The sequence below is a fragment of the Tachysurus fulvidraco genome, chromosome 15 (assembly GCF_022655615.1).
Source record: "Tachysurus fulvidraco isolate hzauxx_2018 chromosome 15, HZAU_PFXX_2.0, whole genome shotgun sequence".
Lineage (NCBI taxonomy): Eukaryota > Metazoa > Chordata > Actinopteri > Siluriformes > Bagridae > Tachysurus > Tachysurus fulvidraco.
In genome coordinates, this window is record NC_062532.1 from 14,321,524 (window position 1) to 14,334,525 (window position 13,002).

At 36.9% G+C, this 13,002-nt stretch overlaps 1 protein-coding gene across 4 annotated transcripts; it reads right to left on the reverse strand.

Annotated features, from left to right (window-relative positions):
- Positions 1-1,386: 1,386 nt before the first annotated feature.
- On the reverse strand, positions 1,387-13,002 carry tlcd3ba (TLC domain containing 3Ba). 4 transcript variants are annotated; one of them, XM_027141287.2, is made up of 9 exons: positions 10,796-10,813; positions 10,614-10,701; positions 9,848-9,972; positions 8,555-8,715; positions 7,720-7,803; positions 6,804-7,020; positions 5,272-5,367; positions 4,496-4,605; positions 1,387-4,148 (listed from the first exon to the last, which is right to left on the reverse strand). In XM_027141287.2, exons 4-9 carry the CDS (start codon positions 8,677-8,679, stop codon positions 3,896-3,898), a joined length of 885 nt encoding a protein of 294 aa, XP_026997088.2. In that variant the 5' UTR covers positions 8,680-8,715; positions 9,848-9,972; positions 10,614-10,701; positions 10,796-10,813; the 3' UTR covers positions 1,387-3,895. The 4 variants fall into 4 exon arrangements, with proteins under 4 accessions (XP_026997088.2, XP_026997086.2, XP_026997085.2 ...); XM_027141285.2 differs by lacking the exons at positions 10,614-10,701; positions 10,796-10,813 and adding an exon at positions 12,931-13,002; XM_027141284.2 differs by lacking the exons at positions 10,614-10,701; positions 10,796-10,813 and adding an exon at positions 10,876-11,063.

Below are 13,002 nucleotides of genomic sequence, written 5' to 3' on the forward strand. Positions count from 1 at the left end.
TGTGTGTGTGTGTGTGTGTGAGCGTGAGTCTATATATATATATATATATATATATATATATTTATATATATATATATATATATATATACACACACACACAGAGTATATATATAGTGTGACTCATAAAGACTGAGAGAGAGAGAGAGAGAGAGAGAGAGAGAGAGAGAGAGAGAGAGAGAGAGAGAGAGAGAGAGAGAGTATTTGATATAAATAGTTTAATAGTTTAACTAAATAGTAAAACCCAAATAGTTTGGAGTAATGGACATTTCAAAACACCAGGTTACGTCAAGCTACTTCACACGCCAGATTTAATCTGCCTAGTAACAAGTAGCTGATTGGTTGTTAGTCCAATATGAGGCTTTTGTTTATTATTTGTTTTTGCTTTTTTATTAAATTGCTTGTTTTTATAACTCCTTTTCTTTGCCCAGTTTATTTTGAAAACAAGATATTCTTATAATTTATTTTTTAAACTAGAATCCTACACCAGGAGCTGGGGATTTTGAAAGCATTTCTTTTACACATATTGTATCTGTTCTTTAATGCCATCTTTAATTAAAAAAAAAACAAAACAAATCACACAAAGCATGAACCTTTTTTAATTTTTTTATTATATAATTTCTTTTCTTAATTAAAGTAGGGGTAATTCAAGTACTTCATAAATAGTAATCACTAATATTAAGTGTAATAGGTTTATAGGATTTTCTTATTAAAGTACTAATCTGTGTATGTTGTTGCATTGTGTATTATCCATCTATTTATTTTATTTTAGAAGGTAGTTGATGAGGACAGGCTCAAACACGTAATACAAACCTTAACCCCCAGGGGGCAGCATTTCACAGTTTATCTTTCAGTTACATACCCTCAAGTGGACATTCCTATAATCTCTATTCCACAGTATTCGAGTTCAGTCACTTGAATGGTTTAAAATTCAATTAAACAGGGAGTGAGTTAACCATGTCTGAAGTTTGACATCCCAGCATACAGAAGAATGCTGAAGCAGAATAAGAAAAATCGAAATAGTGGCTGTAGTCCATCACAACAAAGGTATCCCGCCTTAAACAGGAAACTCATCAACTAAACCCTTAATGAGATTAAAATGATGCTTAAATATGGCTTAATTTGATCTCATTTCAGTCCACAAATTTCCGTTTCCTTTAATTCATTTAGGGTTTAATCGCCCTGAACTACTGTCGATGAGCTTCCTCCCTTGTTGATTTATCAGAAGAAAACTCTTTGTGTTACTCAGTGCAGAGAGCATGCTCTAATAATTGTCTTGTGTATATCAAGGTAGGCATGCTGTTTTTTTCATACCGGTACATACTGTGTCATATACACATACAATGACTTATAAAAGTTGCAACAAAAAAAGGGTCTCACACACAGTGCCAGAGTATAGTAGAAGACAGTAGAGTATATTGTAGCTGAGAGGACGAGTATAGAAGAGCCTTTAGCCAGGCAGCCACAGATGTCCAATCAACAGAACATTTAGATGTGTTCATATGTACATTCAGTCTTCTCCAAATAAATAACATAAAACACGAAAATAAATAAATTATAAATCAATAAATGCAAAATACTGTCACATTACATGACTTGACTTCCCATTTATTTAGCACTCCCTTACCTTCACCCTATAGAGGGCCCCTTATCAAAACTGATAAGTGTTCAGTCTGAAAGCTTGTGCAAGCTCTACAATAGAAATCCTGTTCTATTAAAGGGTTCTGTGTAGGGTTCTGTGAAATTTCCTTTTAAACATAGTAAAGCAGTTCATGTTCCAATGGGCAGATACCCAATCAAAGTAAATACCCAATCAAAGTAAATACAGGTGTCAAATTAAAGCAAAAGCCAGTGGCTCTGTTATGCATGGCTTGCATCCACTTGTCCCCTAAGAGGGAAGCTTTACTGGAACTTAACTGCAAACTTGTTCTGACTGATTAACTTTATCCTATGATGAAACATACCTGTCCTTAGAGGAGTGGTCTCTTTTAGGATGACCCTGCCCCAATCTGCAGGACATGAAAACACACTAGTCTAATGAGTATGTAAAATGATGTAAATCAGGTGCTATGACCTTCACAGACAGCATATCTTAACTAGCACATTCGTGTTGGTGGCCCAAACATCTTACTAAGAAACTTTGCAATTGATTTTCCTTTAATTTATCACCTGTTCATAAATGAAAACAAACCCATTTTAGCTTCATAGATTGCATTCAGCACAGGGAATAAATAAAAAAGATAAATAAGAAAACAATAAATAAGAAAACATTTAAGACTTAAAGGAACACATCTGCATTTTTCAAGTTAATCTCTATCACATCTGTAGCATGTATGTTTGCTGCAGTCAATCATTTCTATGGGGCTGTATTTCAATAAATACAGTACATATGTTTTCATAAACTTTTCACTGATAAGACTGATTAAGCTCATATCTCATCCTATATTATCAAATTTAATGGTTGCAACTTTGAACTGTGTCACTTATTTTAATCTCCTTGTTTTGTAAAATTTGGTGTTATCAGTTGCCTTTAGACTTCCATTCTATGTTAGTTGTTTCAACATATGTTCCATGCTTTTCTCAGTACAGGGAAACCTCTTATCCATAAACAATGCACATACACTACAGATACTGTGAACAGCGATTAGGTTAAAAAATGTAAGAGTATTCCTTTAAGGAACTTTGATCCAGTAAATGTGCACAGTCCTCTCCTCATTTGCAGTGCCGTGTATTTTCTGATAGCAGCTCAGTGATGAAGAGATGTCCAGCACCCATCACAAATAACTTAACAGTACTGTACATGCTGCCTGTCTTCCAAATATTGTTTTGGTCCGATTAATATTGTGGTGAGAAGAGCAAAGCATGGACTGGAGCAGAATTATAAGGGCAGTGTGTCAGCAGTCCTCCAAACTTCAACACCAAAGCCCTGCTGGGTTATTTTAAGCTCAATATGTGGGTCGTGGTCACAGAAAACTGTAACAGACGCTTCATAAAAGGACAGGTGCAATAGTTCAGACATGTCACAAAACAAACGGAGTTCCCCTGGGTACTTTACAGGAAGTGCTCAGGGTGAAATGTCTGACTGGGGAGAGACTACAGAAAAGACAAATCCATCTCAAAGCAATTTTTGCCCTTTCGTTTTAAATCTTAAGTCTAGAGTAGGCCAATAGTTTCTATGTAATCAAGTCATAATAAATAATAAAACCAAATAAATTCAAATTAAAACTGTCAATATAAATAATAATAATTCATTGAAATTAAATCATTAAATCTAAACTGACACTAAACATTTGCTATGTACACCCTGACAGAAAAGCTGTACCCTTTCCTTTCTATGAAATACAGGGGCAAAGAGAGTGGGCTGGGAAGGAGGAACTGAAGAGATGGAATCCTCTCTTATCACTCATCACATTTCTGTTAATGGTGCTTCAGCAGTTTGGAATACTAACATGCCCACAGCTTGTCTGTTGTTTTGTTTCTGCAACTAGTATGATAATGGTCATGTACAAATGATAAGTGCTTGCGTACATTATATTACATACCCCTTCCCCAATGTTTTGAAATTTAGTCATGGAATATAACTGGGATGAAGAATACAATCCGAGCGTCTGGCCGCATCAGGAGGTTTTACATCAGGAGTATGACACAGGCTTTATTAGCATGCTCTTGCATTTCCTTAGAGGGAAACAAAGAATGGAGATGATCATCTTCAGACCCTCTATTTCTTTCCTCCTCTGATTCCTCTGCCCTTTACTTCTATCCTACCCACCTAATGGAGCAGCAGGACATATATTATTTGTAATATATTAGTATTTAACCTCAGGTTTCCCATTATAATTGAGGCCTAAGAAACAAAATGCCTCTGCACCATCTTTCTCTTCCAGCCCTTCTGTGTTTCTCAGTGTGTGTTGGGCTCTCTTTCTGTATCACAGGGACTGTAGCCATTGGCTAGGGGCATGATGGGGGTTTTGGGCTCAGAATCCCTACAGACTGGGGGACGATGATGGCGAGAGGCCCGAGTGAAGAGGCGAAAAGCCCCCCTGCAGATCAGAGAGAACCAGTACACCTGGGGAGCCATGAGCAGAGCAGCACCCATGTTATACTGCCACGGAATGGACAGTGGCACCATGTACATGGGGATATCCACGTACCTACCAGAAACACACCCACACACACACACACACAAACACATACATTTGCATGAGTGTTCTGGGGCTTTCAGGTACCATGCTAATTACAATAGACTATACATTTATTCTGTTATTTATTTGTTTTTGTTTTCTTCCATAGCAGATGCATGTCAAAGAACTTTGAAGAACCACAATAGCACATTAGGTGTTGGACAATAGCACATTAGATTCATGGACTGCATGTAACTGTGCATTATCAAAGGGAATAAGTGCAACAAACACTGAAACCCAAGTTTGTTTTTTGACTCACATCATAGAGCCCCATCCCAATGATCAATGCTAAAGAAAGTGTATGAGAGAGAACATACCTGCCATAGGCGTAGTAGAGGTAGGGGAAGAGAAGAACTCGACAGACGAAAAAAGTGATCAGCATGAGTGCTCCATTAACTTTATGAAGAAGAGTGTGCTGCTGCTTGTACTGAAGCATGAGAAGAAAGACAGAAAAGGCAGGAGAAAGGGAGATACAGGGGTGAGTACCATGCATATTATCATGAGACCCAACAGTATGAAGAACATTGCTGTGTATGTGTATTCTTGAGAGCGTTGGAAAGGGCAGTGTTCACAAGGAATCTCATAAGAAAGAGGTAAATATACCACACAAGGAGAAGGCATTTAAGTAAACTGAGCTTTAAAAAGAAAAAAAAAAACATAAGCAGGAAACAGAGAAGGAAAAATGTCTGATGGAGCAAATGTTCGGTAGATGAATGTGTGATGAATAATAGATATGAAAATGAAGAGGTGATAGCGAAGATGCTGGTAGATGAAGAAAGTGGTGTTAGGTAGAAGAATGGAACATCAGTGAGGTTTTGGGCAAATGAATATGCCTGATGGAAAATAAAGTGTTGGAAAAGCAGTGTAGTGCAGAAAAATGTGTACAAGTCAGCAGTGTTAGGTAGAGGGAGGTAGATAGATAGAGTATATAATGGAAAATGCGCTGTAAATGAGTGTATGAGTGGTGCTGAGAAAATAAGATGGTGGATGAAGCAATGTTGAGTAGATGAGTTGGTGGATAAAGTGGTGTTGGGTAGATAAACGGTTGTTGGAGAAAGTAATGTTGGGTATAGCAGTGGTAATGGGAAATTACCTGAATGAGTATTTTTCCCAGACAAACTGATGGAGTGCTGAGTTCAGCTAGGAACATGACACCTTGGAAATAATCCCCCTTTCCTTGACGCCAGAACTGAAAGAAAGAAACCATTTACATTTTCACTATATATTATTCATACACTACTCACTACTCCATTTCAAATCCATGTCCTGTCCTGTCCGTTTATAAGTCCAAAGTGCATTAAATGCGACATTACATTTGTAATTCCTTACAGTGTTGTTTGTTTTTTCTCCAAAATGTTTACAAGGACTGCAGTCTATTCTGAAGTTATTTCCTTCAAAGGCTCGCCTCTTTACAGTAAGAACTCAGAAGTGTCTTCCATCCATAGCAGTCAAAAGTAACAGCCTTTTGGAATGCACAACTGAACTGCTAGTTTCACTTGATAAAACAAACCTCGTCTTTTAAAGCCACACACTCATCGACACTAATGTGCACTGAAATAAGCATCATAATGAACAAATGGTCTGAGCAACAAAAATATACCGACACTCTTATTTAGGCTGCTGTTTGTATAATCCTAACCTGTAAATTTTACAGATGCAAAAAAATCCACATCAAAGACCTACATATATAAAATATCATCTGTTTGTGCAGCCCTTTTCTTATTCCGCATAAAAACGACATAACACAAATTAAGTGTTACATTAGAAAAATACCTTTTTGAAGATTTACAATAAATATAAGCTGTTTGTTATAAACAGTGAATCCCCTTCAAAGTGCACTGTATGGGATTCAGCTCATCAGAGTTTTGTTTTTTTCCTGAACCGTGCAGCACTTTCTAAATTAATCAATAGCACTTGAGTAGAATAGAATAAACCTAAAAATCTGCTGGGTGCCAGGCCCACAGAAATGTGCAATAGTATATAATATTTAAATAGTTTGCATTATCAAAAGTAATCTCATAGTGCCACATGGATGACAGACAGTCCATGCTTCCACAGATGTTAGTGATGAATAAATAAAAAACAGTACCCCAAAATGAGGGAGCATATTGCTGCTCTGCCTCTCCTGACATCATTCAGTTCATAATACAATAATGTGCTGTAGCAGGTAAAAAGACAGACTCAATCAAATCAATTAGTCTGGCTTATTTCAAACACCACTCCCTTCTCCCCCCTGTTTCTTCATTGTTGTGTCAGCGCTCAGACATTTTCCAGCTCTATTTGTTGTTTCCACTGAAAGATCGAATAAACCTATTAAAATTAGGAGTCAATTGTCTAAAAGCAGGATGTCAGGGTTAGGTATACTTGGCAGGGTAAACAGGCATGTCTGCAAACTTGATGTGAAAGCTGCAGAAATGTTTACAGAGGCTAAAATTAGACAACCGTTACATCATGGACATAAAGTGTTGAATGGCTTGTGCTTATCAAGGTCTCTGAATAGTTGCTTTGAATGGAAATAACTAAATAGGAAAAGGGCAATAGAGGCTTGTGGAGGATCCTCCAAGTTTGCATTATGCCATTGGTCTACGCCACGATGAAACATGAGCGATCCTGTTTCTAACTCACCACAGACACGGGGAAGCAGACAGTAACCATGACAACATGATGAAGCACCATGAGAAACTCTCGCCACAGGTAGCTGCGAATGGCCGTGCTCATTTTTGGTGCAGCTTCCTCATGACCTTTGACTTGCATCTTGTACCAGTAGCAGAGGAACATGGCGTAGATGTCATAGATAAAGTAAGGAACCGCAAACAGGATGTAGGTGCTAGTGAGCCAGTGCCTGCAGACACAGAAGACCAACGAGAAGAAGAGAAGGATTGAGGGGGAGAAGACAAAAAGCCATGTCTGTCATGCAGTTCAATGCATTGTTGAGGTTTGAATAACCACGACCGACCTATTATTCATGTGCTTGACATTAAATGCCACTAAGAGCTGCCGTGTGGATCCTACTTTAGGACTGCACACCTGTCCAAACACGGCCAGCATAATGCAGTGCAGAGGAGGAGGGGCTATGGCACTATTCAAACTAACCACTGCTCCCACTTCTCCTCAACTTTGACTATCAAAATCAACATCCAGAGTGTTTTGCTTTCCCATCCTCCCTCTTTTGTCCACCTTCCCTTTCTGGTTGAATCCTCCTAACCCACCTACACATATGCACGTATTGCAGCTGAGTAATAAATTGAGGCCCTGACTGAAGCCGTGACAAAGTGAAATTCACTGCAGAGATGCAGCTCTGCTTCATCACAGGGCTGTGGCCATTAGAACGCCACAGTGGATTTACATAGGAAAACTAATTAGGTTGAGAGCCTATTTTGATTAAAGGGACACAAGGTGAGCTGAAGGCACATTCTTAGAAAAGCTCATTTTACACAACTTTACACTGACATGCATATAGTAAATTTCTGCACTGGAAGAAATCCACTCCGGCTGTAAACCCAAAAGAAAAAACAAAAATGACTTTAGATCAAACACTTACTGATCCTCAATGATATCTTTACAAGATGATGCAATGATGAACCCAGCTGAGGAAGCCAGGACTGCTTGAGTAGAGGACACTACCCTGTAAAAATATAGTAAGAAAATGAAACAATTCCATACCTTCATGTAAGAGATATGGTGTGATTAGTTACTGTTTATTTTACACCAAAATTAAATCTCAAAGTGTTTCTCTCCTAAATAAAGACTAATACAAGGCACTTTTTAATCATTGTAGTTATACTTAGTGCTGATGTTATTGCCGCCGCTTTTATTTTCCTTTTGAAGCTAATAAGCCCTAAATATTTTTTCTGTTACAAAGCGCAGATGATGGATCATAACCTGTTGAAGCAGTATTTTCAGTGTGGAAATAATTTAATTCACTTGAATGTAACCACATTATAAAAAAAAAAAAGCCTGGATATCTACTCCTGAGGGTATGAGAAAGAGAAGGTTAAACTTGCTATTACTGGTTAATATTATTTTTACCCTGCCCAAGTGCTTAGTGTGCACAGTCAGAAATGGAAAGGTGTTTCAATAGAGGATGGAAAAAAATTCCATCCAAATCACAGCATCAGGTGAGTGATACCGTTGGGCTGTGTACTATATCACCAGGCACTTATGAGGTTAAAATTTGTTGTTTTAATTTCACATGCCTTATGGAGAATATACCATACTGTAGTCTGTCGATTTTCTTTTCTTGATGTATTCTAGGCTATATTCATTTATCTCCTTCATCTTCACACTCAGTACACATGGCACCATTACAGCATTCCAGCTTATATCACAAAAACTGACTGTTCGCTTCATGTGTGTAAGACTGATTTGAAATATACCTTGCGGAGACGATGACGGCATCGGCCTCGCTCCACCTCAGCATCGGTGCTTGTTTCAGACATCTTTTAGACAGCAGGAAAAGGCCTGGGAAGAATATGGAGCCGGCTGCTAGGATGCTGAGCATGGTCCTTTCAATACTGCTCTGCTTTTCTGTCTATCTCTAAGAAGTGGAATCATAGGCTTTAAGACAAAACATTATTTAAAAAAAAAGGGGGTGATTAGAAAAGCAGATTTCAGATTTCCATATTTTTGAATATGGAAATAAATATTATACTGTGAAATAACATGGTGTGTTGCTCTGCTGGACATCAGTGTGGCTCTGCAGTACTAAAGGAATATTCTCACACTATGCATATTACTAGTTGAAAAGAATCATAAATATAAGCAAGAAAGGTTATAAAAAATAATGTATAAACATAAAGATTTATGAAAAAGCAAGAAATTGGATGTAAATAATAGAAACATGAATTGTATACTAATACACTAGTTACTAGCCTAATTACTAATTAACATGCATTTGCAGATTACATGTATACTATAATACATATACACACACTATTTATGAAAATAATAATTAAATTTCACACATAAGAAGAAAAAAATGCCCTCACTTCATAACTTGGTCAATAAAGTTCAAACTTACTAAAACCAGTGTCTGTGTAAAAGTACCAGCAAATAAAGGCACTTTAAATTTGTGTCATGTAATAACGTATGTCCAAGAGTCTGCAAGATAGGAAAATGCAGCAACCTCTATAAGCAAATGACCTGAGTTGGGAAACTCTATTGTAATCCATGTTCAGTAGGGGGGGTACCAAAATAGACTTGGAAAGGATTAGCCTGCTGGAGATTTTGTAAGATTACTGCATGGCATGATGGGGTGTCAGGTGTACATAGGAAGGGAAGGGGGTAAATAAAGAAAAGAAAAGAAAGAAATCTTCCTGATCAATGTTATGGAAAGCAATCTTCCTGATAATTTATTTTTGGGAGGGGGCTAAGTAAGAAAGAAAGAAAGAAAGAAAGAAAGAAAGAAAGAAAGAAAGAAAGAAAGAAAGAAAGAAAGAAAAGGGGTGAGGTAGATGTGGTACGGAGGATGGTACTGAAGGGTGGGATGGATATAAGGGAGTGTTTTGTTTCCTTTCTACAGCAGCACTACAAACAGAGGCCTCTACAAAACGCAGAAAAACACATTATAGCACAACAGCAGCAGCAGAACATGACACTCATCTCGGAAATAAAAATGATACAAGCCAAATGTGAAAATTAAACAAGAGTAAATGTTAAACGTTACGCACTAAAGTTGGCAGAAACGTCCTGAAGGAATCAGCAGTGATGTGAAGCGTTGATGGAACAAAACCATGGTGTTTGTTTCTGCATTGCAGCCGCAGATGGGACAGCTTCATTCAGTCCTGATTCAGTCCTGACACACACACACACACACACACACACACACACACACACACATACACACACACACACACACCAGACGAGAACTTCAGCCAACAGATCATTTTATCACCAAAACAATCAAATTAGAGCAAAATAAAAGCTTAACAATAAAACGTTTTCCACTAATTGACGTGGAAACAGCTGTGTTTAACAAAATCATGAACCATAGCTAGCTAAACTGCAGTTCACGGTGCGTTACTCATCACTTATTTTACCACTGTTATAAAAAAAAAAGAAGAAGAAGAACGAAATAGAAATATTATAATCTTTTTTTTTTACTCATATGTCACGGATTTAAAAATCACGAAGCACATTAACTCCTAGGTTTTAATGTAAGACTGATTTATCACCCTGACGGCGTGTTTGTAGTTATTAGCTAGCTAAGAGTAGCGCAATGCTTCCTATTGTTTCCATGGCACTGCATCTCCAGCAGCAGTCCGGCGGCGCGTGCGGCAAAAACAAATGCAAGCTTTTTTAACAGGCTGCGCATAAAAACACACACGTTTAACATGCTTGACTAAAAGCTCAACAGCCCTTTATTTATGTATCTATCTATTTGCCTTTTAGATAACAGTTCTAACTGCACGCATACGAAGAATAAAAAGCACATACAAAGCCTACAATGAATCACATCGTTAAATGAATATTGAGGCCCGCGCGCCTGCACGAGACGCTACAGGATTCAGACGGGATGTTTGTTCTAGGAATAATAACAGAACGTTACCACAAAACCCGGCAATTAATCAGATACGAGTATTATGGTATATGGTATTTTCTGTAGTGAGAAGACAGACTCTATGTAAAAGCCAAAGCAATAACGGGAGACGGTTTTTTTCCCCCCTTTTTCCAGCCGAGCCGGTGCACATGCACAAACCTGATGGGAGTCCACTTGATTTACCAGGTCTAAATCGAGTTTGAACATCCGCACAGCTTTTTTTGTTTTTGTTTTTAAAATGAGCATCAAATCAAAAAAGATTTAAAAAATTACAAAGCTAGGGGTGAGCTGAGACAACGTGACGCGCCATGGCCGCCTCCCAAACGTCACCCAGTTACACAGCAAGTGCACTACTGGGGTAATAGTGCATCTGAACGTATTGTAGTGACGCTACGCAGGGAGTACAGGTGCGTTTAGGACTCGGCCGCCTTCAGCATCACAGAGAGACAACGTTAGCTAGAATAGGTGGGTTTCACAAGCATCCGCCTCCTCACGTTTATCCTCCCTAACAACACTGCGCCCTATATACTTAACTCGTGTTACATTGTAATAAACACCACCCTTATTCAACCTAAATTAGAATTAAACTAATCATTCTTGCAGCAACTAGTCATACATCCAATCCCATCCCATCACCTCAGTGAGGTCAGTCATGTTGGATTAGATAGTGAGCAGAAGCATTAATAATGTTACAGCTAACAGGATACATAACTCACTAGATTATCATATAAAAAACTTAAATTAAATTCCCCTTTAACTAAAATTATTTACATCATCTAGCACTAACACAGCATGCAGGTTAACATTATTATACAGGAAGGTTAGCAAACAATTAGTGTTGAGTGTGTGTACATTTTTTAAAAATGTATTAAAGAAACCATATAATGAGCACCTGCAATAACCAAAGTTTATTTCATCTAGGAATGATAATACAATATATAATAATAATAATAATAATAATAATAATAATAATAATAATAATAATAATACTTTAAATATAAAGCACTTTGAAAACAGCCAAAGCTGAACACAATGTGCTGTACATCATAAAATACAGATAATAAAATAATTAAATTAAAATCTATCTATCTATCTATCTATCTATCTATCTATCTATCTATCTATCTATCTATCTGTCTGTCTGTCTGTCTGTCTGTCTGTCTGTCTGTCTGTCTGTGCCTCTATCTATTTAACTATTTATCTGTCTGTCTGTCCAAATGCCACAAAACAATAACTAATATGAGCTAATGTGACAGTGAGAAGTATTTTGTTTAGAGATGCGGGGGTAGTAATGTGAATTGTGATATGTTATTCTTTCTATATCTCACAACTATACTGACATTAAATGCATGTAAACTTGTTAATATACACTACTAGTAAGCAGTATTTTCTCTCTTGACCTATTTGAGTCCAGAATACAGAGGATAAGATGTGAGCAGAAAGTGTAGAGCACTGAGGCACATTTGACTGTTAAATACAGAGTCAAATAGGTAACATGCTGATTGGACACCTTAGTTAGTGTCAAGGCATTTGTGGTGCTGGCTATTCAAAATCTATTTGTCTTATATAGCATAAAAATGTAATTGTTAGTAACAAAAGAAATAAAAAGTTGCATGTGTAATAAATGTGATATGTATTCTTATTAACATTAAACATGTCATAGTTTTACTAACACAACTATCAGCCATAGGCATATGATCTGGCATAATTAAGATGTGTAAGATACAATGGTAAAAGTATTTGTTTTTAAAGCTAACTAGGTTTATTAATAGATATGTAATATACTAAACATTAAAAAGTAAAACAATGGTAGTATTACAGTTTAAGATACTGTGTACTAGTTATACTGAAGGTGTTAGAAAGTATAACTCATAGCTCCAGAGGTATCATCACAATATCTATCTATCTATCTATCTATCTATCTATCTATCTATCTATCTATCTATCTATCTATCTATCTATCTATCTATCTATCTATCTCTGTCTGTCTGTCTATCATCACAATATCTATCTATCTATCTATCTATCTATCTATCTATCTATCTATCTATCTATCTATCTATCTATCTATCTATCTATAATATATCAATTATATTATATAGGTTATTATAAGTCTCTCTTCTTATTAGTAATGCACGTTATATAGTAGTTGGGCAATTAGCTGGTTAAGCACACATGACATTAAGATATACTCAATAAAAAAAAAAATCTCACCTGTGTAACACAGCTACCGAGTTATTCAGTGTCTCACCGCTTTACTATATAACTCAGTGTGCTTCATTTCAC

Coding starts and splice junctions, on each gene's coding strand:
- tlcd3ba (XM_027141285.2), bottom strand. CDS start 8,679: ATGCTCAGCATCCTAGCAGCCGGCTCCATATTCTTCCCAGGCCTTTTC. Junction 7,804..8,554: donor GCCGTCATCGTCTCCGCAAG/GTATATTTCAAA, acceptor ATATTTTTACAG/GGTAGTGTCCTCTACTCAAG. Junction 4,606..5,271: donor TGGGAAAAATACTCATTCAG/GTAATTTCCCAT, acceptor CTCATGCTTCAG/TACAAGCAGCAGCACACTCT.